The following is a 27,396-nucleotide window of genomic DNA, read 5'->3' as shown; positions in this document are numbered from 1 at the left end:
AATTTGAGCATAAATAGATATTATCACAAATATGTTAAAATATGAACACCATTCCTGATTATTAGTGATTATTATTCAGCGGATAAATAAACCTACCAAAATTCGGTTATTTTTTTACCGTATTCAATTCTACGTATTTTGTGGAAGGGATGGAAATGAATGGCCGTCTTTCTTTCAATGAAACCGTCGAGTGGTGTCATAAATGCTAAACTTGGGAATAAAATCACATAAACCTCAATATTTCAGTTCTTACAAGGGAACCTTAAGTACTGTCACATCTCGATTTCCTTTCGAATGATCTTAATTGATAGATAATTCAGCGTAACTTTGTAACTAAAACTTTGCCATAGGAATAGGACAAACGGTGGAAAATCACGTTTATTGCAAAATATTTGGTGAAATAAACATAGCAAACAGTTTTGAAAAATGCGTAAAATTAGACCAGCATTGGTCATTATATCTTTTTTCGTGAAAAATTGTGAGTCTAAATTTTTTAAAATGTTCGCCCATTTTATTGTAATAAGAAAGATATTATTTTTGAAAACTTTAATAAAAGAATTTTAACATTAAAATTTTGTTAAAATTTCAAAAAACGACGAAATTCAAATTTAGAAAGTTTTGCAGATTTTCGCAATTTGAAATAAAATTGGTCAATGTTTGCATGTGTTTTATTTTGCATATTGGTGATCAGCATGAAATTGTGGACAGATATATATTTTATACACTTCATTTCATTATTCCGAAGGCTTTTATCTATGTTAAAAGCATTGGAAAAATTGCACGTTTTGGTGCAGATTTCGCAAAAGCGTGATTTTCCACCGTATGTCATATGGCAAAGTTTTAGTTTTACTAAATTATCTAGTAATTAAAACCATCCGAAAGGAAATCGAGAGGTGACAGTACTTAAGGTTCCCTTGTCAGTCTTCTTGTCCGGTCACATAAACGTGCGGTATCTATGCCTGTGTAGTTCAGCTTATCAACCGCCTTAGTGCTTATCACCCTCAGCATAAGAGTGTCATCTTCATGCACTTATGTATGCATACATACATGCATACAGCGTTATGTTGTATGATTTCTCTTGAATCCGTTTCACTTAAGCTGTCTCACTTTATATCGTACATTCAATCCCATTTACTTATTCTATGTCTCAAATTGTCAAAACTTAAGGAAAACTTTTAAAACGAGTCCTCAAAATTATGGAAATGTTATGCAATCACCCAAATAGTTTGACTTACAAGTTATTGACTTTTAACTATATATTTGCCTTCTTATCAACAACAAAACTCGGACATTCATGAATTGCTTTGGTTCTGTTTGTCTCTTGGTCTGAGGGAAATATAAATGAATATGCTTTTTCATCTCATCGTCGTCTTGTTCTTATTTACGATGAAAAGTTCTCAAACCGTTATCATCATTAATATATTGGGTATTCATTAGGTTACTCCTCATTTACTTATTATTGGAGAACGTGATCTTATTTTCCACGTCCATAAAATATTTCATCCTCGCATATACTCAAATTCACTTTCTGTTCTGTCTCGTCGTCTCTTGGCCGTTATATATTTCGTCATGTTGTCGTCGTTAATAAACTAAAAAATTATGGTGGTATAAATCGATGATGAGATTCGTGATGAGAGATGTGTCTCGATTTACTTCTTGATTTTTTCATTTATTTGTTAACGCTGCGTCCAATGTTTGTTTTAATCTCGGGCTGGAAGTAGTAGTACATAATATGTAAGTATGCATACCAGTTTGAAAAATTAGAGGCATACTTTACGGACTAAGTGGAAATACCTCTAATTTGAATACAAGCAATTTAATCCGACAGTAATATTGTAAATTTTTGTTGAATAGGCAAATTCGAAAAAAGGTCGGTTATGCATTTATTTAGTTATTTTTAGCTTGATTTACTTGTCTCAGTAGTTTCAATTTGTTCGGAATAAGATAAATAGTGGTTGGTGTCTCAGTCATTTTTGTGTTCTAGAGAATTAGAGTTGAGGAATTTAACATTTGCAACAATGTTTTCCATGCTCCGGAAAAAGTGAATATTGGAGATTTTTCAGCGCGAGTCTGATTCTGGAGGGTTTTTAGCAAAACTAAATTGACAGAGATACACGTGTGACGAAGAAATCAAGCAAGGAGCTGGTATGTACCTACCTAAAACAACAATTAGCACTAAATATTATACTAATTTATTTTTCACTTTGTTCGTGTACAGCATTATAAAATGCCCAACTCAAATATGTCCAGTCCTGGTACTCCTCGTCCGATGAATTTGATCGTCACGTCTCCCCCACAACTCCAACTTCCTGGCCCATCATCCTCCTCCAGCTCGTCTTCCTCGTCGTCATCATCATGCCGTCCTTCTCAGTCGTGCTTCTCAGAACCTGCCGAGCTCCAAGTCTCCGTCCCCAAGGAGGCGGTTGACCACCTCCTCAAGAGCGGGGAGGCATGGGTGGTCACGGAATCCGAGAAGAAGACCAGGTCCGACGTGTGGAAATACTTTGGTCGGGTGCAACTGGCTGATGGTCGATTCTGTCGGGACGTCGTTGCCTGCATGGGCTGCCTGATGGTGTACATGTACAGGTGAGGAAGAGCTACGTAATAATCATAGATAAGCGTGTATGTAGTTATCTAAAACGAATGCATCTTACAGGTCAAAATCTCAAGGAACTTCGACCCTTCGTCACCACAAGTGTGAGTATGTGTTCCAAGTCCTTCAAACGGAGTTGCAAATGATGAGGACCACTTCAGGATTCGTGACGGGGGGAATCGTCAGCATTGCCGATCATCATCCCGATCAAGACGGAAATGGGAGGGTGGTCGCACTGGCGAAGAAGAGGGCGACAAAAGTGCAAGGTAAGCCATTGTTTTACATTTCCTCTTCTAATAAATCGTCACCTTATCATACATTCGACCTGCCTGGAGATGAGCTTGCAAAAATTCATAAGCCATCCGGGAGGGCAGAATATGTATCACCTCGTCCATCCAGCATCATTCTAATCTAACCACCCACCCACCACCCACGAGAAGCGAACAACAAGTGGTTTATGGTGGCGTGTCAGTAGAGACGAGCACAGAGTGAGATGATTCGAGCAGTTTTTAGTGCGAGCTAAACCGGTCATTGCCTTCTTAAATTCCATTCCATGATGATGAGATTCGTGCAACACACTCCTCCGCCTGCTGCACTCCGAAACGAACCGAGAACCAAATCCAGCAGTACTGCATAAAATAATATTAATATTATAAATCCAGGCAGCAGCATCGCAGTACAATGTGTTATTCCGCATCTCGAATTCTGTGGTCTGGTCTCATCTCATCTCCACTTGAATTTTGTAACTGGAATCCTGAAATGTTTGTTGTTCATTATTTCATCCAATCTGCGCAGCATGCATGTACATACACATTCTGCCATTTCCCGTTTCCGCATAGGAAATAGATTCAGAGAGTGGACACAGGATGGATTTATGCCCAGTTGTTAAATCTGCCCGACAATCCAGAAGAAGAGGGAGGATGGGGGACGGAAAATGAACTCCATCCATTATGATTATCATGATCATTATTTCATTCCACCCGACTCCATTAATTTAGCACAGTTAAAAACGAGTTCCTCCCAGGCAGAGCTGTATCAATACCAAGTCAGGACAGATATGTGGGATTTTCTGCTTTGCTGTGTGTGTGCTTCGACACAACAGGCGTGACGATTCTCTCTGCCCTTCTGTGACAATGTACATGTATGCCGTGCTGTGCGGACTATTATGCAGCACATATACGGCATTAACTCGTCTACAATTCTGCAGACCAGGTTTCACAACTATAAAGAAATGAGACCAACGCACGAATCTGGGCATTAGAAAGTGGCGCATCCGTCCGCCGATGGATGCTGATGATGATGATCATCATCCTTGGTGCCTGTCATGCCATGAAGCTGAACTCTCTCTTCTGGCTTTGCTTGGTTAAAACCAGCCCAGCTACACGACCAAGTAGGAGCTAAACAAGTCTAAAAAACCAAACCAAACCCTGTCCGTCCGTTCCTTGTGACAACACATTGTTCACGCAAATTGTTGCACATTGAATAAAGGGATGAGGAGGAGGGTAGCAGCAGCGAAACGTTGCATATTGCATCTCTCTCTCCCACAATGGTACACTGGTTGGTCTACAAGTGCAGTAGTCATTCTTCTGGTGGGATTGAGGTCGAAACCATGCCTGCAATAAAGAAATAAGCGAAACCGAGACTCTCTCTCTCTCTGATAACGCAGTAATGATGATGGGTGATTAAAGATGTTGAAAAATTGGTCCAGTTTTACGGGCAGGAATAGTGAAAGTGCTTGGAAATGTAAAATTTCGAAAATTTCTATATTCTTTAAAATTGTACGTTTCAAAAGATGCATGTAAAATGATCCATCCCACAGACTGGCATTTCATCTGGAGATGATGAATATTGACTGATTGCCGTGTGCAGTCAACTGTTAACAAGGGAATTCTATGCCCGAATGTGTGTGTGGCGTCGTTTTAGCGTTGGATTTCTCTGCGTGAAATGAAAAATTCGAGTCTACGTAAGTAGAAAAGGGAAATCTCTCCCCGTCTTTTCTCACCTCGCTCACCTTACGCCTCAGAGAATTGTGTGTGTATGCACAGCTCGTTTTTTCCAGTTCTACCCTCCCTTGTTCACATTCTGCTCTCCGGAGGATATAAAGTTGGAAAAAAATGGAGTGGTAAAATCGTCGTAATGGAAGATTGGATTCGCCATGGACGGAGGAGAGGGGAGAGAAAGAGTCACAAGCAACAGGTTGAAGACCATTGTTGGAAAATGTGTTACTTTTACAAGTAACTACCCACCCGATCTGATGGGGTGGTTTGTTGCGGTGATTTCTCATGCCCTATGTGTCCTGCTATTATGCTGCACATTTATTCTTTGTCATGGTTGGTCCCTTGTTGGATGATGTACCTGCGAAATGGTAAAATCCCGAGGTGAGATAAACTCGCTCTCCACGCCGTCTCATCCGGTCGGGGAAGGGGAGAGAGTGGATTTCGTTTGGGTGTGTCCTTGGGAATTTCCGGTGTCATTAAATCACATTCAGGCAGAAATTACGTACGTGGCATTCCTCAGGGACAGGTAGGATACAGGGAGGGAATTAATGGGGTGATGATGACGATAAAATGAGCAACAGGGTCGGGATGAGGAGTTAAAAAAAATTCGGGATGGTTGTTGCTTCCATGAGAAAAAGTTGTTTGAATCGAGCTCTTTGATAAGAATTTTATAATTTAAACGTGCTAAATAAATACATATTCCAATTATTTTGTACATTTCCACCAAAATAGTTGGTGGAAAAGTAGTAAATAAATAAGTATGATGACATCGCGACCCCGGACACTTAACTGTGTTTGTGGTATTTATCGTTAAATAAAACCCGAGCGGAAAAGATACCACCATCATCGCCACCACCATCACCACGAGTAATAATAATAATAATAATTCCACTGGCTAACGATTAAACTGACAAAAATTTATACACGAAATTGTCAGAGTTTGGTTTGGTAATAGTTTGTCGAAGCTTATCTAACCCTCCTCCCTCCTTACCCACCCTGGTTTACTTCTTCTGGCTCATCTTACACTCCTCAGTATTTGGCCAACTTGTTGTAGATGTTGGTTCTGTTGAACTTTGTCTGTTTTCTCAGAGATAATCCCTTCAAATTCTTATCTCTCTTTTCTCTCTCTCTCTCTCTCTCTCTCTTTCGGTGCAGTTTGGTTTGGTTTTAGTGAACGGAATTTTATAGCTCGGCTCGGATGGAGGAGTGTTACGATGCTGGTGGCGATGATGACGAGGGTAGGGTAGCTTCTCTCCATCTCCTTCTTCTTCTGGATGTGATAAGCAGAAGGGCAAACCAGGTCAACCACATGACGACGACGACATTATAAATTTACGTCGTAAATAATATTTCGGTCAATTCGGTCTCTGGCAGTAATCCATCCATTTATTTATCCAGCCCAACGTTACTTACTTACTGCTGCTTTTTAATCATATCATGGCACCAATAAGTAATAATAATAATATCGAATACTGGATGATGCCAAACACCATTTATTTCTATTTAAGCGGATCAGCCATCCGTATGTCTGGCTGGCTCAATAATTCTGGAAGTACATATTCTGGCTACTCTTGGTTTCATGGACATTTACGATTATCCCATCATCAGAACAATCCCCTCTTTCTTTCTTCCCAAGTAAATAGTAGTAGTAGGAGAAGAAGAAGAGAGGAAAATATGGTCCACCAATAAGTTGACAAGTTTTGCTCAGAAAGTGCAATTTAAGAAGAGGAGGACCCACCACTTGTTTACGTACTGACTTGTTGCTCTACTTTTACCATCCTGTGCATTTACAAGTATTTATTTACTTGCTTGATTAACATAAGCGACACGTTTGCATGTACATTCGTCAGTTCAGTATGTAGTCCACTCCGAATTTGTAGAGTCAGGAGTTTTGTAATGTATGCGGTCGGTCAAAACAAGAAATGTGGACTCATTAATAAAAGTCCTTCATGGAATAAAATGGGGTCCGTTCATGGAATTCATATAAATATCTCGTCAAAAATAAGTGATGCGATGTGGGAATTCTTTTTGAGTTGGGATATTATTCGTAAACACGTCCCTTCTTTCATGGCAACACCTGACACTTCCTTTTTCAGGTGGATTTTGTTCACATTTTCAGCGTCACTCTCGAATAGGAACTAGGAACCCTACCCTCGAGAAAGGAAAGGGGACGCGATGGATGGGTAGAAAAGAATCAGAAAAATGAGGGAATAGAGTTGAGACGAAAGGAAGAATTGTGTTAAAAAATCCTTTTCACTTTTCGGGCTTGTGTACACACACACGTTAAAAAATTGGATGAAATACAATATTTGAAATTGGAATCACAGGGATCATTTCCTTCTCCTCGTGAAATGAGGAGGAGAACTCTCATTTTGAACAGAATTTGTTGCAAAACTTGCATGTTTTTAACCCTAAGTAATAATACAATAACGTATGCACTTAATACCTAAAAGGGTGATATTAACAACGTGAAACAAAGATGTTATCATCCGAGAATAAGACGAATAAGTGTGTGGCTGATAAATAAGTACTCATTTTTTCACCTGTAATAAACCAACGCACCCACACCTTATTACCTATATATCTGCGTTCCTAAACCATATAATAGCATGTATTACAGGTAGGTTTGTGAGATTGCATGTCACTTTGTTCACTAGCACCACCACCACACTTCTACTTATCGTATGCCTCCCTGGTTTCATAAAAAGAGAGATTTTTGCTTGGATTTCTACCATAAATTGCGAACCACACTAGGTTATTGTACCACCACCACCATACCAACTTCATCACAACCATGTAAGAAGAGTGCAGTATTTTACAGACAAAAGTACCATGTGGAAATCCGCTAACTGATGCAGTAAGTGTGCAAAGTAAAGCAAGCAACGATGAGGAAATGATGCATAGAATTTTTTAGGATTTCACTGATGGAGTTTCACCACCCAACAAAATCATTGGATTTGTTTCCAATATTTGCTCAAAAGTAGGTACGCACCTTGGGTACATTTCCGGAATCGGAATGTGTGTAAACATTATGCTTATTGTGATTTCGATTTCATTCAATTACTGTTTTATAATTAAACCCGGAAAAATAATAATCACACAGAAGCTTATCGGCCAGTATATAAATACGAACGTATAGATTGGAACATTGATTATAATAAATAGGGAACAATGCTCCCCTTTTATAAACAAATTGTTGTAACTCTGACTCATCTGCGACTCTATGTAGTCGTGGTGGTCGTCAAGTATTACTTGGTTATGACAATGATGATGAGGACTGTGTTGTTATTGTTATTACATATTATTAGTTAGTTAGTTAGTTTGCTGACTCTTGTGTATTAGTTAGTCGAATGCATAATATGAATTAGTGTCGCTATATGTTCGTATACAAATACTATGAAGTAATTCATGAAGGAATGCTTAGGTGAGGCTGGATGAAAAGGAGACGTCTTATGATTTCTACTAAATAATTTTTCTGGCTCAATTCTTTTAGGTTTTGGTAGTAAAATTACTTCCACACAGATGTGTTAATTGTATATTAAAGTCAGTATTTTGTTTGCATTTGTTTTTGAAATTTAGGAAACGGTAGTGTAGGTTGTAATCTCCTCAGTTTGCTCTTTACACCATTTTGAACAAAATGATAGATTTTTCTGTAATCATTTTTGGAGAGGGTTCTACATCCATACTTTTCATAGAAAACCTCGCCTAAGAAAAACGCATAGGAATGGGGCTGGCTACAAAGTGGGCAGCAAAGTAAAAACCAAAATTGGTTCACACGTATGTAACTCGCCACTACTAAATAGTTTGTTCATTCCCACTAAATACTTGCAGCTGGATGATGATAATCTTCTTCCCCGTCTTGAGAAAGTTAGTGGGGGCCAGATAAGGCAAACCAAACCACACACAGAGATAAGCCTCCCTACACACACAATCTTATCGGAATACTGTGAATGAATATGTGGTACACTGTAAATGAATGATATTCACGAGACCTTCATGAGCATTTTATTACACCGTAACTTTTTCGGACTTTGTCTGGTCAAGTGTGAGTCGTTCGTGTTATGTGAGTCGTATTCGTCATTTATTATTTCGTGAATAATATTTCATACTGGTTAAAACGCCCACATTTATGATGCATGCAAACCGAGCTCTGTAGTCTGATCTCTCTCTCTCGGTGGTTCCCGTCAAGTCAACTTGTTGGTTGCTTGTTGTTGGTTCACCTTATCACCTTTTTTTGGTTAGCTCAGGCTAACACTAAAGCAATGAGAGCATGAAAAATATTCGAGAAAAAACAGGATATCATTAGGCCGTACATTCCGATACCTTGATACACAAGGAAATGCCCGACTGAACGGATGGTGGTGGTGGTTACGACCAAAAAACCACCACTAGTTAGTGCGGAGGACCCGGCCCGAATAATCTGTCCCACGTTGCTTGCTACCCACCCGTTTTACCCACTCCTCCTCATTCACTCCAACATTGCGGGTTGTTATCTTTTGTTCTCAGGGGAGAGAAATCAGCAGCATAGGCCCGAATACGGCAACTGGCAAGCAAGCAACAAGTGGTCCGCACAGAAAAGAAGAACCGATTTGTGTACGTACGGCATAGGCAGAATTTTTCCTGACTCCTCGTCCATCGCCTGCCTGCCTCTCTCTCTATCTCTCTTCTCTCTCCTCAGTCTGCATTTACATTCCGTGGCGTAAAGAGGCCTTTGATTCCACCCTCTGTTATTTTCTACACGTTTGTTGGATCCCTCTCGTCGTTAAGTGACCCCGTTCACGTAAAAACCACTCTGTTACACGACCCCTTCATCCTCAGTCTTACCCACGTCGCTGAAGGATACGCAGCAGTCAGTCAGCCAGCCGACCAGCCAGTGTTGATCCACCTGTAGTCTGATCGCGCATTATTATTATTATTATTGCGAGTTTGGTATCGCACCTACTCACTTGTTGGACGCGTCGACTTTCATGAACCACTTGTGGACCTCGTGAACAATAATAATAATCAATAATAATAATAAACTCTGGTGGTTTTTCGTATCGTGGGGGGTTGATTTTTTTCTACAAATAAGTGCGTCTCCCTTCGAGTGTGCCTTTCGAGGGGGTGTGGTTTTTAGACTTATAGCAAGTTTTTTAAAGTACCAGCTTCACCATTGAGCTGTCAGCAACTTCCCCAATGTTTTTGTCCCATGGAGGGCGCCCCACGAAGGGGAATGGTCGCAAGAGGAAGGGGGTGGATGAGTACGCGGCGGAAAATCGGGTAGATTTCACCTCCCGATCTATCATCCGGGATGGTCAGCTCGTTCGAATTCTCGTGTGTCGATTCTGCTGTCAGAGCATTGGGGCGAGAAGTGACCGGATCAAGGAGCATTTGGCGAGTAAACGACATCAGAAGTTAAAGTTGGAAGCGTTTCGTGAAGCAGCGGAGGCTGGGAGAGATTTAAGCCAGGAATATTCAGACGATTCGGTCAGCGGACTGCTGCCCGAACCACCCATCACTATGCTTAAATTCCCTGGGAAAGCTTTGGCACATTTGTTAGGTAAATGAAAGATTTTTTATTTTTACCCTAGTTTTTAAAATCGGTTGAGAAATGTGGGTTTCTTCCTTGCTTTAAGAATAATTATACAAATACATACGTGATCCAGTCAAGTCTTCTCAGTTTGACATATATGCCCCGACCCTAAAAGTCGGGTTTTTACCGTTACCACTTATTCTACCATTTAACCACCGACCATTACCTAAGGTTTACTATATACACGTAGTTATATATGTGCATGAACATGCAAGGGTATGTTCCTTCATTTCCTTGGTTTGTTGTTGTCCCACATTTCGGAGTGTACCTTCCTGCTAAATTTATTTCGGGACTTTGGTGGTCCCTTCTTCTCTTGGTGCCCTTCTTCTTTCTTCACATTTTCCTGTATCATCATCCCGGTGCGTGAATGCAGGGGTACGGACGACGGGTACTGCGATGTTGGCGGAGCTCTTCTTTCCAAGGGACCATCTCAATAATAATAACACAATACCAGCTGCCTCTTTCTTTCCGTTTCTTTTTATTCCGTGGGAATTTCCAGTGAAAGAAAGAAAGGAAAATACCCGGGTTGGGTTTTGGAGGGGATGATTCTTGTCAAAACGAAAAAAACAGAGATACTTGGGTCTGATTTCTCTTATCCGATATTATTAGTGTTAGTATAAGGTCGGCTGGACTTTGTCAGTCATTCACGTCGTCTACATTTCAGAAGGGTTTGAGTATATGCAGAGATAAAGGTTTTTTTCACGATAATATTATTATTATCTTTCATTTCCATGCATATCATATGCATGGCTATATCGAGCTTGAACGATAAGTGATTAATGAATGGGGTCTGAATAACAAAATGGTCATAATGATGCCCGGTTTTCGGAATGCCCTTGGTTAAAAAAATGTTGAAAAGGTTTTAAGAGAGCGGACAGGGTGGAGACCTTTTACACACTATATTTACAAAGGGCTGGAGGATTTAGGGTATTTTCTACCAGGAAGAAGACGACCAAGACAGAAAGAAGGGAGCTTAAGTCCCGTCTCAGGGTTTATTTTATTTCATACTTGGCCCTGCTGCTGGTTGGGAAAAGGGATCAAGTAGTCTCTAGGAAGGAATATATAATAAAATAAAAATGTCGGGTTCCTCCACCACCGCTATTTACTGGTCGGGACAATGGAGCCTCTAGACTTTACACCCAGAATATTATGGGTTTTCTTCGGAGATAAAATACCGTAGTTGCTTGATGGTGGGTTCATTTCAATGAGTTTTCACGTGAGCAGGGCATGCCATCAAAGTCCTCACCCTAGATTTAGATTTGGATACCCTTGTTCATGCGGCACATAAAGAAACACGTTTTTTGAGAATAATTGATGACTCATATTTTCCTATTTTTTAAACGTTTCTCTGTTATGCACAAAGAGACAGGATCATTCGGGTATTTTTTCTGGTTTGGTCCATTGGACATGGCAAATAGGAACTATTCGTCGTCGTCCCTTTTGCGTTTCTGTGTGTATGTATGTGTCGTCCTTCCACTTGACTCTTTCAGTTTGGGTTCACCACGACTTTTCCTGATAATGCTTTAACATCATCCTATATGTGAATAATCTGCTCAATAAATTCACACAAGTCAATCATCCTCTCTCTGGAATAATTTAAAGTTTTTATAAGCTCTATCTATCACCCTGCTATTGACTCTGGTTTGTTTATGGTCTCATCACCTATCATGGCAGTAGTGATGGGCTTATCTTTCTGGCTGTGTCATTTACCTTAATTACCTTACCGGGAAAGCGAATAAGTCTACTCGTTCGTTACTCTCTCATGATGATGATGATGATGCCCATGATAAGATTCTACTCGTACACGGTAATAGTGAATTATGCGAATTTCTATTAGATATTTATAATTACGCGAATTTTCACATTGGTTTCAATTTCAATAAGTTAGTTGGCTCGGTTGCGAATTAGAAATGAAAATGGATGAGTGAAATGATGGTGATGTTCATGTTGCGATTATGAATATCCATTGTGTGCCGTTGTGGATGCCTGTACTTTGTTGAGAGTGTCCCTGTAGAGAACTTTTAGTTGGTTGGTTGGCAAATCATCATCATCGTCATTCATGAATCCATACTGTGTCCAATGCATACTGTGTTTTATTAAAGGAATGATTTTGCAAGTCCACTCCGAGAAGAATCTCGTCATCCTTTCACTTTTTTTTACCATGCGATCAAACACAAGGAGTAATCGTGGCAATGATTTTCATCCTTGGGATGTTTCGTCTTCTCAGATTGACAAATAACTCCTCGTAATTTAAAACGTAATAAAGTGAGGAACGACGAAACTCAAGATGAAATTCCAGGGTGGACTTTTCGTCGTCATAATAAAATAAATAAAATAACATCGCTCTCTGTTCTGTTCTGTTCTTGTATTTCAATTCTCCTGACAATAACAACGCCTGGATTGTGTGACTGGGCTGGACGAGTGACTAATAAATATGTCGTAGCAATATTTGCTTGACCCATGGTTGCAAAAACAAAAAAAAGTTGCAAATAATTTTAACAGTTATTCAATTATTTAATGGCGAGTTACAAAGTAATTAATGTGTGCGAGTTAATGCTGGCTAACAACCAAATTAGTGTGCAAACAAGGAAAAACTGCGTTATTATTATTGCACATGGATGGATTATGTATGACTACGGAGTTTAGTCTAGCCATTGGTTGTCACTAAATTTATTATTAAATGTTTTATTATAGTTTGGCTTAGGTTGCTTGCTCAACTCTGTAAATTTCCGGGTGATTGATATTTCTGCAAATGTGGGTTTATTGACCAGAGGGGCAAAAATCTAATCCAATAAAATGGATCGTAATTTAGGGCAAATTCAGGGATTTAGCCTGTATTATTTTTTAACAAAGAGAAATCTACTCTACTCTTTGTACAGTATAATAATACAATATATACGACTGCAGTACACCGCGTAGGTGGTTGGTTCGTATCGTGAAGGATTTTATAGTTAGTAGGGAAATGGTTTTTCTTATAATTTAGCCTTAGATTAAACCAGATAAAGTTTCCGGTCTGAAAATCTCACCTCACTCAATAACACTCCTCCTCAACAATTCAAGTAAAGTAAAGCAACGGTGTGTTTCGCAGTAGTTTTGACGATGATGGTAATGGTGGTGGTGGTGGTGATGCCAACAATTACACACAGGTTCTTTTTTTTTGCTCAATTTCACAAATTTCACTTTACGCATAAAGAAACCCGTTCGTTCGTTCCTTCATTTCCTTCAGTCTTCTTGTCGACTCTTATGTACGTTTCTGGTGGATGGATGGATGGATGGATGTAGGTCTGAAAATACGGAGGGCAAACTTCATTCTCATATTATTCTGTGATTCTGTGTGACTCGTTGTTCATGATGATTCTCTGTGTCTCACCTCTAAAATTCACCTTCTTCTTTTACACCACGTAATAAAATGTGACCTTCTTCCATCGCATCGGTGTCCTCCGTTAAAAAAATGTGCGGACGTTAAACACTAGATTTTTTGCTTGATATGCTTTGTTTTCATTTCAAGAAGTGTGTAAGAAGAGACGGAGCAAGAAGGTCAATCTTCTTGAATGGATGGTGGATAGAGAAGTCGAGCCTTGCAGTATTATTATTATTATTGGTTCCGACATATCAATCATGCATGTTTGAGTCTGGTTGGCTGGTGGATTGGAGTCCGAAATATTTTTGGATGGAATTATATTCGAGGGATGGATGAATTGCCACGTGTATTTTTTCATTCGTCGTCGCCTTCTTGCTCATCTTCTTCTTCTTCTTTTGCTCCTGCTTATCTCAGTTAACGTTCGGAGCTGGGATGGATATGTCATTCAGAATGTCATCATCATCATCCGCATTCGATTTGCTCCCTCCCATGTGATGTAGGTTGAAGCTCTCTGGCCTGGTCTGTCGTCTGGTCATCCAATTCTGCGAATTTGTGACTTCCCTATACACAAGTGGCAGGAGGAGGGCGGATGGATATGGATGGTTACACACATTTTTTTCTCCTAAACAAGTAGAAATAAGAGCAGAACAACCCTGTGAACTGAATTCGCATCCGGGTATAACCCGTCTCTTGTGGGTCGTGGTGGTGCGGTTGGTTGGTGATTATTATAGGGCGATGATGTTGCTGGTTCTCAATCTCAACCCACTTTAGCACACTTTTTTTGACTTGAACCCCTTCTTTTTAACTAACCCTGATTTTGAGTCTTTGACGTTTTAGAGAAAATAAAAGGTGGGTGATTTCTTGTTAGTGAGCCTACACAACTTTTTTTTAAAGTGATAAAAAATGAAACGCATACTACCCGACGACCCTGCCAATATTTTTCATCTCGGCATCATCATTATTTATATTATTATTATATTCTTCGTCTTTTATATACATACTTACGTACGTACGTACGTACTCGTACATGCTCACGTAGTTGGGACCGACCCTGGTAGTAATATTTTGCATTCATTGTCGTCGTCTTCGCTCTGCCGTTAAGAAGGAAAGGAATGAAACCTTGGCTGACTAACTGACTGATTGTGATTAAAGACTCCCTTTAATTCCTTTGGCATTACGTTTCATTACGGCACGATTACAACCACCACCACCACGACAACAAACAACAAGAGACACAAGGTTGTTCTTCTCTTATTACGTAGAGAGAGAGAGAGACTTACTTGAAGAAGAAAGAGAATGAGGCAACACCACTACTGCTAAAACATGCACAAAGATCTTTGTAGGCCCGCAGTGGTGGGTGGGACCGTTATCACTTTGGTAGATATATATATTGCTCCTAGAGATGTGTGTATGCAAGCAACATTTTATTTCACGACGAGGCGATTTTTGCGATCCATCCCTGCCTGGCAATGGATAAATTTTTGCTGTATTGCTTGTTTAGTCGTCGATGCGTCCATCTCATCGTGTTTGATTCTCATCTCCATCCCGTCTTTCTTGATCCACTCCACTCGTTTCGTTGGCCTGGCCTAAATTGGAATCTGCAGAAAATGAAGCAAACCTTGGTAAAGATTCTAGCATGATAGGAGGGAGAGAGAAAAAAAGAAGGAATTATGACCATCACGTCACGAGAGGAGCATTATTATTATTACACACACACATTTTCTGCAATCCGGGTCAAGTAGTACTTATTTTTTTCGACGGCATCACCACATCCACCAAGTATCTACACAACTGCATAAGAGAGAGAGAGAGAGAGCATGAGTTAGTTGGTAATAGAAATATCATACCGTGATGATGACCACCACCACTCCGAATTTTAGAAAGTGACCATGCAATAATGGAACGATGATGGCTTTTTATGTACGAATACACTGTGCCATTTGGCAGCGTTGTCTCATTCATTCGCCTCATGATACGGCATGAAGGCCTGGGAGTAAACGGAGCGCATCCCTTAAAGAAGAAGAAATTTCTTAGTAATTCTTCAGTTCGTAGCTTTTTTTGGGGTTGAAGACCTTTGACATGTTGGCCTTACAGACACACATAACATGCAGCAGAGTCAGATACTATGTAGGCATAGGCACGAGAACGAAGGGAGGGAGTTAGTTAGTTAGTTAGTTACTTGGTTAGTTAAGCTTTTTTAACGCAAAGAGCGAGCTGACTGGGTTATCCGCATCATGAGTTGCTTTACTTTAGTTACTTACTTACTTGGTTAGCTGGTTCTGGTTTCTTATTCCCATCAGTCCTCGTCGTCGTTGTCGTCGTTTTGTGATGATGATCGTTCATGGTGTGGTAGATAGTTGGATTGAAATATATACAGTGCAGTGCACCATCGCCAAGTCTAATTCATCCACTTGTTGAGAAATTTACTTGGCCTCCTTAAAACCCGATGGGGTTGTGATTGTGATGAAACAGATTGCTCAACCAGATTCATTTCTTCATGAGGCGAACAAAATTGTGGGCATGATTGTAAGCCTTCGTTTCCGAAGACTACGAAAAATAACTCGTTTTTGGAGAGTTAGTTGCTTATAATCTCTTGTGCATAGCTTATTCATTTCACGGATCGGATCCAACCTCTTTTTTCTCAATAATAATTATGACGACGAGAAGAAGAACAAGAATTGGTATATGAGAACGAGTTGTGTCACTTGGACCTTGCAGTCTCTGTCTCTCCCTTTCAATGCGAAATGCCTGCGGGAGAATGGATCCCTTGCAAGTTTGGTAGGAATGAGCAGCATGTATTTATTTGCATACAAATTCAGGCAGGACACGCAGGCATCATTGTTGGTTGGTATCATGGTATTATCATCATTGCGACTCTGGCCTGTTCTCTTTGGTGGGAGTGCGATTGAGTGAAATCTCTCCTTGAGCAGCAGCGTTTGTTGTACACTTGAGTGAGTGAGACTGTGTGCGAATGATTACCACCACCACTTTGCAAATCATTTAGAGAAAGGCCAACATCCCATCGTGGTATGTTGTTGTTTGGTGAGCCTTGGGAAGGTAGGGTGGCTGGCAGGCAGGGCATAAATAAGCAGCAGCAACAATTTTTTAAGGAAAGGAAATTACCTATACTGCACTATACCACCGATGATCATCCCATCAGCATGATGCTACATACCCGACGACCGAGTTGCTTGTCATTATCTATTTTTTGGCAAGGCAAGGACTTTAGTGGTGGTTGGTTTGCTTGGTATTGTTGCTGCCTGCCATAAAAAATGAAGGGACGACGACGACGATGACGATGAAAATGTTTTATAACCAGGTGAGCCAGTATTGGACTCGTTACCCAAATCCATCGCGTTGAGAAGAATCAAGAAAACCTGATTTTTTTGAACTTTGTGAGTATGTCTGTGTGCAAATAAGTATGCAAAGTCCTACCAGATTTTACTGCAATATTATGCTGCTCCTCATCGCGAGGCTGGTTTCTTTCGGCCCACTTATTTCGAGTGGGATTTATTTAAGTGTATCCCCATTTATTGGAAGGAACAGGGTCAAATGACGAGAGAGGAAAAGGTGAGACGAGGTGGTGGTGGTCATCATGGTATTTAGATGCAAACACGGGGTGAGATTGGGTGTGGTTGGCCAGATATTGCTGGACGGTACTGGATGCCCAATAAGTTCAGACGCCTCATTTATTATGTTCCTTTTTCTTCTTCTTTCTCAGTGTCCGGAGGAGTTGGTTGGTTAGTTGGTAAAGTTTTAAAACTCGAAATATTCACCTTTCATGGATGACGATGGAATGGGAAAAAAGAGGGCAAGAAGAAGTTGAGCAAACTGTTAAGGATGAGACAGGGTTGGTTTTTGGTGGGTTGCTTTATCATCACCACCACCAAACCACCATGAACCATGGCTGGCTGCAATTGCCTCCCGGGTCTTGGCGTGCATCCCTTCACTTTAGTCTTGGCATTCTCTTGTTATGTTCAGCCATCTTTTTCTACCTGGTTTCTCCTTCCTCCTACCTTCTTCTCCTTCTCGGTCGGTCGGTCGGTTGAGCTCTTGGGCTTGGTCTTGATGATGATGGTGATTTGAGAAGAAGGTGGAAAAAGCGAGACAGGTAAAACGGGGAGAGAGCGAGCGAGATGGAGCCGAGCCACGAACGAAACTATACCCATGACATTTTTGACATAATCTTTTTCCGAGGTGAAGTGGGCAACAGCATCGCATCACATACAATTCCAATCCACCCACCTGGAGCAACATTTTACATTTGGTAGGTAAGCACAGGATGTTGTACTTACCCACCAGTCTCTCCACGCTTATAGCCATCCACCACTTTTGCCAACTCTTCATCACCACCACGACCATCATCTCTCTCTCTCCGACTTTACCTACCTGGTGGCTCATTTTGTGAGAGATAGAGATTCTACACGCCCGGGATGATGATGATGGTGGTTCGAGATTCCATCAGCTCCCTCCCTCCCTCCCCAGTAACCAACTAACTCACCTGTTGCTTCCTTTCTTCTCCTTTTTCCTTCTCCGGTCTATGACGAACCACCCTCTCGAATCGTGTGGTATTCTACCTGCCTGATATTGCATGCTACCCTGGCAATTGGTGCATGGCTGTATGGCTGGCAATAAACTGGCAGGAGCAACAAGTGTGGTTCTTGGGAAAAGAGGTGCATCACCAATATCATCACATGTACAATTCCTGGGACGCCATTTTGTAGGAAAATGTGTAATGCCCGACTACAGGAAAAGTCAGGCTCGTAATAAAACCAAGAGAAGAAGAAGAAGAATAGCATAAAAGACAGTTCCACTAATCCAGCAGGAGCAGGAGCATGACTAATAAGACAAAATAATTTAACCAGCAGTAGTAAATAGTTAAGTTGACGCGTCACACGACTTTATGCCGATGACACAATTCGGCATCATTAATATTACATACACATGCATTCATTCCTACCCATACTATTCGCCTTACCTCAGCCAGTCAGGCAGTACGAGTGACTTAGGTTGTGGGTATTTTATAACTTTGCGAATTGGTGGGTGTAATTGTGGATGGATGTTATTTAGCATATGGATAGACGGCCACACCGCCACACTCTTCTTCTTTACGTCTCTTTAAGTGTGCATAAAATGAAATAAGAAACGAGCAAAGTATAAAATTAAAGGTGGTCTGGTCTTCCTTCACAAACTACTCTCCGTTTATTAGGGCCCATCTCTCTCTCTATCAAGGAGAAATTTGGTGATGAGAGTCTCATAAACTTCTCAGGCATACGTACGCAAACAGGGTGATGATTTTTCTCAACTTTCGAGTCCAAATATTTATTGTCCAACTGATTACATGTGCCACCACCGATGACGGTATGGTTTCGTTTTCATTCTCAGTAGTTTTTGCAAGTCGCATTCAATTCTTCCAGTCAACAAGACGAAAACAAAGTTTTTTTTATTTACATAGTTTCATGACGTAGTCGTTCACTCATTCCCAGTGGAAATTTTCAAGCCTTTTTGTATTTCTTAATTCGGTATGATGATGATGGTTAACGAAATTTGAAGAAATCTTACATCGCACCATCTCCTTTTGCATTTTTTAAAAGGCAAGGTGATTTTTTTTCGAGTGTAGGTGAAAGATGTTTGCTTACTCGCTTTGATACAGATCTACACCTTGACTTCATTTCATCGCGTCTGCCGCATATGAAATTGAATCTTTATTAAGACGGAAGAAATTCGTCAGTACCCAGCAGAACTTGGTGGAGGGCTAAAAACACTTGAAAAATTGCGCAAACCCACCCAACCCAGTCCATCAAACCAACCACACATGTACATAATATGCAACGACGCAGTTAGTCAGTTATCCTTCTCGCCAGCTTAGTTATTTAGTTTTCCAGAGAGGAATTCCAGTTTAGTAACTTGGTTTGGTTTTGTGGTGCGGTGCGGTGTTGGAGATACAGGATTTGGTAGTAAATACAATGCAACCCGGGGTCTGGTCTCCTCTCTCTCTGGTGCCTGGGTTGTTTGGAGGAGTCTCAAGGTTGCGCAATCAAATCAAGCCAAACCATCGCCATGATTTACCAGGCAAGCTTTTCATTCAATGGCAACACAACTATAGCCGTCGTACATTCGGGAAGTTTTGTGCTCTTGAAAGGTGGATGGATCAAGTCTTATTATTTTTTTCCCTGGGTAGCTAGCTGGATTTTTACCACTCAGATTCCTCGTCATTCATCAATATCTATATCGACGATGCTATGAAATCTATTTACTTGGAACGAGTTGAGAAATGAATGAAAGTGTGTTGTTTGTTGGGTGACCATAATAATAATCCGCACATCTTTGATGATGAAATTCATGGTCACAACTGAAACTGCGTCGTCTCGGTCGAGTCGGAGAAGGAAGAAAGAACGTGGCAGGAGGAGAGAGTGCCCGATGATGATGGATGATATTGCCTAATAATATGCATACGTACGTCTTAGTTATGTACAAGTAGTACCCGGAGGAATAGTACCAGCAGTCCAGCAGAAGTATGACGATGATGAACAACACGTACTTGTTGTTCATGCCTTTTTACGAGAAGATACCTCTCCGACTCACCTTGATATTTCCTTCTCATTCTCATCAACATCCATCGTCCTCTTTAAGTCTTGGAAGCTGCTATGTTATTTGAACACTTTTTGGCCAAACTGCGTCGTCGTCTCTCTTTTCTGCCCGGCATCGGCGTCTTCGTCATTCCGTGAATCACCTACCTTTTGTTGTTTGGATGATGCTGGGATGGCATCATGGCACGGCACGGATGGCTTCTTGCACTCTTATTCTGGAAGACCAAGAATTGCGTAATTTCATTCCACACTCGCTACCTCCATTTCTGGCACACACATGCATATGGCGTATTTTTCTCCCTCTTCTTCGTCTTTGCTTCCCTCAGCACTCCAAATTGCTTATTATTCCACCTCCGGCATAAATTCAGAGTGACGTTGAGCCAGCCAGCAGAGATGTTGAAACTGTTGGTTGTGGATTCATTTTTCGGGCAACACACACCTCCGCCACCACTTGTGTGCCATCATATTCTGCTGCTGACGATGATGACAGGACCACCTTTATTTGTCCACATGCATGCAACCCCTAATTTGCTATTCATATTTTACTATTATTATTACCAAGTCTACTCAGCCTGGGTCTGGCATTCACACATGTTTTTGTCCCGAATCGGATTATGACATGAAATAAATGCAAAAAATACTTAGCGATTGCCTAATTTTTTAATCTAACGTTGTAATTGTTTTGTTTTTTTTACAGACGGTGGAAGTGGTGGAGGGACAACGCCCGACGGGAGACGCGAAATGACACCGGAGGCGGATAACATGGACAGAAAGCCCGTCATGCCAACCCCACCCCCGCTTAAAGGTGAGCCAGAGATAGAAATTAGTTATTTTGTGTGAAATAGTTTTCACGTACAGCTTTCGTTCGACCGAGTCTTCTTCTCGTCAGTACACATTCTCCGCCTGCCTGTTTTATGCTCCACTTTCATAAAATTCCATCCGTGTCAGCGGTGCCACAACCACTAGTTGATGATTGCAGTATTGACGACGAGGTTGATGATGATGATGATATTTCCTCTTCTCTCGAGTTAGATTGGATTGGAGGAGCCGAGCTTCATGCAAACATTATTTTACTTTACTTTGTTAGCGAGAGAATATATAAGCAAACGGGTTTTTCCTCTGGTCTGGTCGCGTCTATGGCGAATGTACTTGCATCGGAAAGTAGGACATTCATCAAACAAAACAGAGTGTGCCTACTGCCTGCCGTTGCGTTATGCGGAGAGTGGAGAGAAATTGCTCTAATGGCAAAATTTCACTTGGTGGATTCGTTGTTAAGAGTTGGCTTCCCTGTAGAATTTTGTGGTGGTGGTGCAATAATGTCGAACCCGAGAGTCAGTCAGCTTTGCATAAAGTATTCGTATATGTACATATGTACCATATTCCTTTGTTCAGATTCGCATGTACGTACGTATAATCGCTCCACTCTGGTAAAAGGCACGATGTGCATGGAAATTAAGAGTTTATTTTGAGAATAATGTAAATGGAGACTCGGATTATAGTGGTTTTTGGTCACCCCGATATTAGGATTTTATTTACTACGGGATGAATCGAAACAATAAGTGGACACATTGTTGTCGTCTTCTCTGGGTTGATGCTTTCCTGATAAATCAGATCCCATCCATCCATCCACCACCCTTTGTTTATGCATTGTTCCTCTTTTTACCTGCCTCTCTGCCAAATGGAATAGAGAGCGGAAGTGCGGATGTGAGTCTGGCTGAGTAATAAGTAAGTAATTAAGAGGGGAAAGAGAGTCGACATCACCACCACCACCACCACTAGCAAAACATCACGAACAGGTATCCTGAATAATGTGGAAGTAATCAGCAGAGGAGAGGACAGGATAAAAAACAGGACATGTAGTAATAGTAATGGCAACAATAATATTCTGGCAAAAAAAAAGTATTGAGCATCACACCACGGCGGAGAACGGACGGACGGACGGATGGACGGTGGTGGGTCGGTGGGTCGTCGGTACAGACGACAACAAATAATAAGTCATTCAGTTAGCAGGTCTGCAATGGCATGCATGCATGTTCATCTACCTGTGGTGATTCTACCCACTGCTTGGTTATTACATATGAGATATGGCGATGATGATGAGACGGCGACGAAATAGATTGTTGGAGGTGCACGAGCAACGTTGGGATATGGATGAGATTTCTCTTTAAATCCGTCGTCGTCGTCGTCTTTCTGCCAGTTGAAGCTGTACGTGACTTATATATTTTCTTGGCATAAAACAAAGTGGAGTCAATAATGGTGCAACAAGAGTTTCACTCAAACTATTTCCCATGTTCCGCTATACATCGAGTAGGAGTCTTGACGTTATTATGCGAATGAATGAGGAAGGAATTATCGGAGTGAAGTCTGCATTTTACTTTACTGCGTTTTGCATATATTTGAGAAATGAAAAATGACGGTTACTCGATGATTATGCCAAAGAATTTGCGTATCGCCCGTCCGTCCGTCCTTGGCTGTTAGATTCGACAAATGACGGATGGTGTTTGCATAAGAGAGAGAGAGAGAGTTAGTACGGATTAGTTTTCCAGGACGCAGTTTTAGTGTATCTCTAAAATTATTCTCTAAAAAAATGTTGACGGGAGTATCGGGACTGAGGCCGATCTCGTGTCTGGGTGTAGTCCAGAATAAAAGGAAGCACCCCTTGCTCGTCTATGCGAATCACACGTACGAGAGGAATAACGGGAACTGCCAGAATGGGACTTATTACTACATTTGCACACAGTGGAGGTCGGGGTGCGGGGTCAGGTTGATAGTTTACTGGAAAAAGGGCGTGTTTCGATTCACGGGTGATCATCATAGTGAGTCGGAGGAAAAGTGTCGGTTTATTTTGTGCATGAGTGATTATTTGGAATATTATTTGAACAATTATGATGACATGACGCCTTTCTTATCTATTTGCAGAACACCTCATGAGCTCGCCCCCACCGCAACATCACCCTCCCGGTCATATGCCTCAGCTAAGTGGTAGCGGAGGACGTGGTGGAATTCACAATCATCTCGGCACCCCACCCCCGCCTGTCTCCTCCTCATCTTCGCAACACCACCAGAACCATCACAACCACCATCCATCTTCCCTGGGAGGAGGAGGGGGTGGTGGTGGGAGTAACGGCGGAGGACGTTCATCCACACCCATCAATAATCACTCACACTCTTCCGCGTCCTCTGCATCTCCACCACAGCAACTCCTCTGCGTCCGATGGGGCAATTTCGACTCCAACATCGTCTCAATGTTCACCAAGCTCCGGACGGCCGAACACTTCGTGGATGCCACACTTTGGTGTGAGGGGAAGACGATTAAATGTCACAAAATGATATTGTCGGCGTGCTCCACCTACTTTGAGAAGCTCCTCACCGAGAACCCCAACCCACATCCCATCATCTTCCTGAAAGATATGCGCTTTTGGGAAATCACTGCACTTGTCGAGTTTATGTACAAGGGGGAGGTGAGCATTCATCAGGAGAAGCTGCAGAGTTTGCTACGAGCAGCCGAGTCGTTACAGATCAAAGGATTGGGATCTCCATCGGCCAATGATGGACCGGGTGGAATTGGAAGTAAGTCGATAGTTACATATTGTTTGCATAAAAGTATGAATATTTTCTACTCTCTTGCTCCTTCGTAATCATTTTATTTACTTATCATCCTATTTCCTCTATCTCTTCAGATGCAACGGAACCGATGGACCGCTCCCGTCACCACTCTGGCGTTGACGCAGACGACTCGATGGACATGTCCACGACGACCGCCACACCAAACAACAATTCGTCCTTAGCGACCAGTCATCTCCAATCAAACCCTTTCTCTAATCAAATTCTCAATTCGTTCAGCACATCACGTGGCTCCCCCTCCCTCCTCCACATGAACATGGGCATGGACCTGTCGTCTCGCTCTTCCACCGGGGACCACCCGTCCCCCCTTTCACTCTCCCTCTCTTCCAATAACAACAACAACAATAACACCTCCAACCCAGCTAAGAGGAGGAAGAAGGAAAACCCACGCCGACTCGACATTCTCCCCACACGCACATCCATGCCAATCCCGGTCTTCAATTCGACCATCATGTCCATGCCCGTCGACCATCATCACCAACATCACCACAATGACGACGAGTATGACGCCGAGCCACCATCGGATGATGAGATGACCATCCATGAGAATGATGGACCGCCCCATCCGCAGCAGCAGCAACAACAACGTCCTCATATCATCGAGGTAAGAAAATAACGGAGCGACAATTTGACTCGCGAATCTTTTTTTTATATAAAAAAACATTATCCTTTGTCACAACTTTCACATTTTCTTCTTTTGATTATATTTTCCTTCTTCTTCCCACAGAACTTTAAACAAGAACCAGACTCGCTTTTGCAACACCACCAACACATCGGGAAACTGGGGGGATTGCCGCAACATCAACATCCTTCGTCCTATGAGGAGGACGAGGATGAGGGTGACGGACAAGAAAATTACGGCGATCATCATCAGGACGGTGGCGTTGGTGCTGGTGGGTTACAGGTATGTAAAAAAGTGTGTGTGTATGTGTTAATGTATATAAAAATTATTCTGCATTATTCGCATGGTGGTTCGTTCGTTCGTTCGTTCGTTCCCTGCGGTATTGCGAATAATAATATTAAGAAACCACCCCGTGTGCTGTACGTACTTCTACGACTACGACTACTACTCGTACTAGCGTGGAAACTAGGACATGGTAAAATAGAAAGTTTTCTTCTCCTCGTGTTGTTGGGCAATAATAATCCACCACCAACTACCAGTCCCACCACTTTGTCGTCGTCGTTGTTGAAACTTGTGCTGTGTAGTCAGTCAACCAGTCAGTCAGTTAGTTAGTTGTTGTTGGCGTTTGCATGCACTTTTTAGGAAGACTTTGTTATTATTATTTAGGCAGGGAGGGATTTACATTGTGCACAAACCATGAATGCATGATGAATCCATCCCCCGATCCGTCCGTGGCCTAGTCTCTCGCTCAGGAAAAAACAGACTTTACAATGCACAATCACAGCAGACTACATTCTCTCTCTTTCAACTATCTCGATCTCTACCCACTAATTCAATCATTTTGACTTATTCTTTAGTACTTTTTTCACTATGACCTCGTCGTACCACTCCACATACGCCAAGCCAGTCCAATAAATAATCACATTTCTATCTAACCCACGTCAGGCCACAGAACCACCGATCGAAAAATGTATCTATTAGCTTGTAGTGACTCTTCAAAAAAACAATGCCATGAAATGGTCTCCACAGTTTCTTTCTCACTATTTTGCAGATGGATGAAACCAAATCTGATTCGGAAGGTGAGGCCGACGGTGAAGAACCATCACCTGAGGACGAGGAGAATTCGACCATTGACCACCAACAAATACAATCACAACAGGGTTACGATGAAGAAACGGATGAATCTGGTGCATTATCTTTACGCGTCGCCTCGGCTGCAGAGCGAGAACGGCTCGAGAGGGAACAACGGTCCAGGAAAGGAAATCCCATCAAGAAAATCCTCGTGGGCAACATTAACAATAATAATAACAACAATAATAACGAGAGTGGATCAATCTTTCACAGTCCCACGTCTGCAGCAGAGTAATTAATATGACTATGTATCAAAACAAACCACATTTAAATAATGACTTCAAAATCCTTAGTAGTAATGTATTTGTTATTATCGATAAGCAATCAATAAGTTTTAACACTTTGTAAAAATAGAAAATTGGGTAGTTAAGATTCCACATTTATGACGAAGATGCGAAACCAAAACATTCTCTTACTGCTCCATTCCATAAACAATAATGTACAGGACATTGACATGGCTGCATAACAATTCGTAAGATGAAGATATGCATCCATGTAATGTCGTAAGATTAAGATACCGATGAAAATGTATGTATATAAGTTTGACGTATAATAAGTATGACAATAATTACTCGTCCCGTCCGTTTTTACACACTTTTCTATCACCACACACGTACCATTCCCCACAATCATTACTTGATATTTAGAGGATTTTCCATGTAAATAGTAATTCAGGGATCAAAAATTGGGAATCATCCATTCCAACATCTATTCCAATAGCTATACAATATGTACAAAGGGACGTTTTCCATATTTTCCCGTCACATTGTGTAATTTTGAAACGATATTCTATACTTTTCTGTTTAAAGTAGACAAAATACAAGCCTTATCGTGCTGTTGTGCCTTGATAAGCAGGTTGATAATGTAAAAGCGGTAATAATGAGGACAAGAATATGTGCTTATTTGTAATGTAACCTAACGAATAATGACTTTGTTGTCTCGACGAGTAGAATGAGTACCCTTAGTTGCTTTAGTTAGTTCGTCGACGGCTTAATTAGCCTTTGTTTTTTTTGTACATAAACTTAATAAGAAATGTCGTCATCGGCCGCATAATAATAATCACGTAATAATATTTGGAGTAGAAAATGATATTTTTCTAAAAGAAACCCGTCTTGCACTCACTTTAATTGAAGTTAGATAATTTTATCCGACAAGATTTTTTTTTGCTATTTTGTACGTTTCAACACACACACGCAGTAATCTTCTCACCGATTGTCACTGTAGATACAACATATGAATCGTAATACATAATAATACGTTTAAGTAGAGTTCAGTTATTCATTAAATAAATACATAATATATTAATGCTAAATATATAAAAAGGTTTATGAAACCCTTCAAGATATTATTAACAAATGTGCTAGTTTTTTTTTGTCGAGATTACACTTTTTCTACTATCTTGTTCTTTAAAAAATTCTTCATGTAAAATTATCATAATAAATCATCGACATTAGTGAGCAGCAAAATACCTCGTCAACGTATTTAGTTAATGTTTTAAAATTATATTTTACGTTATGTTGCTCACACGAACAGGCTACTTTAATAACCCTTTTGAGCAAGTAACAAGTACTCTTGAAACACTTTAAAAAATTGAGTATCATGTAATTTTATGTTTTGTTTTGTGTTGTTGCCTAAAATTCATGCTAACTTTGTCCGTGTTCGTTCGTAAAGGTTTGGTTTGTGTTGTGCTCTTTATATAATAATAATATATATTTTTGAAGTAGGTCGTCTTTTACTGGTCCAAGAACCAAATATCTTAAACCCATGGAAGAAATGATTAGAGGATCGCGGTGATTCTTAAAATACTAAATAAATCCATAGTTTTACTTTATATTGAATATTATATGGTTATATATACATGAATAATAACGTGTTTAATAAATTTCAATCATTATTGATGCGTAAA

The 27,396-nt window shown here is 40.9% G+C and overlaps 1 protein-coding gene and 2 long non-coding RNA genes across 5 annotated transcripts; 1 reads left to right on the top strand and 2 right to left on the bottom strand.

The window, feature by feature from the left end:
* Positions 1-1,747: 1,747 nt before the first annotated feature.
* LOC110858000 (broad-complex core protein isoforms 1/2/3/4/5) lies at positions 1,748-27,396 on the top strand. Of its 3 annotated transcripts, XM_022106621.2 has the most exons (8): positions 1,748-2,145; positions 2,219-2,586; positions 2,657-2,859; positions 20,811-20,918; positions 23,033-23,683; positions 23,794-24,341; positions 24,465-24,641; positions 25,411-27,396. In XM_022106621.2, the coding sequence occupies exons 2-8, from the start codon at positions 2,228-2,230 to the stop codon at positions 25,723-25,725; spliced, it is 2,361 nt and encodes a 786-aa protein (XP_021962313.1). In that variant the 5' UTR covers positions 1,748-2,145; positions 2,219-2,227; the 3' UTR covers positions 25,726-27,396. The 3 variants fall into 3 exon arrangements, with proteins under 3 accessions (XP_021962313.1, XP_021962314.1, XP_035714275.1); XM_022106622.2 differs by lacking the exons at positions 1,748-2,145; positions 2,219-2,586; positions 2,657-2,859 and adding an exon at positions 9,288-10,129; XM_035858382.1 differs by lacking the exons at positions 1,748-2,145; positions 2,219-2,586; positions 2,657-2,859; positions 20,811-20,918 and adding an exon at positions 22,645-22,929.
* Positions 2,457-4,126, bottom strand: LOC118438367. The gene is made up of 3 exons (XR_004836725.1): positions 2,902-4,126; positions 2,655-2,828; positions 2,457-2,597 (listed from the first exon to the last, which is right to left on the bottom strand). It is a non-coding gene; the product is annotated as an uncharacterized LOC118438367 (long non-coding RNA).
* On the bottom strand, positions 11,753-15,926 carry LOC118438366. The gene is made up of 5 exons (XR_004836724.1): positions 15,789-15,926; positions 15,241-15,533; positions 14,804-15,121; positions 13,533-14,145; positions 11,753-13,446 (listed from the first exon to the last, which is right to left on the bottom strand). It is a non-coding gene; the product is annotated as an uncharacterized LOC118438366 (long non-coding RNA).

The sequence above is a fragment of the Folsomia candida genome, unplaced genomic scaffold (genome assembly GCF_002217175.1).
Source record: "Folsomia candida strain VU population unplaced genomic scaffold, ASM221717v1 Fcan01_Sc020, whole genome shotgun sequence".
In the NCBI taxonomy this organism is placed as follows: Eukaryota; Metazoa; Arthropoda; class Collembola; order Entomobryomorpha; family Isotomidae; genus Folsomia; species Folsomia candida.
Note: the sequence above shows the minus strand (reverse complement) of the source record. Positions and strands in the feature narration are given on the sequence as shown.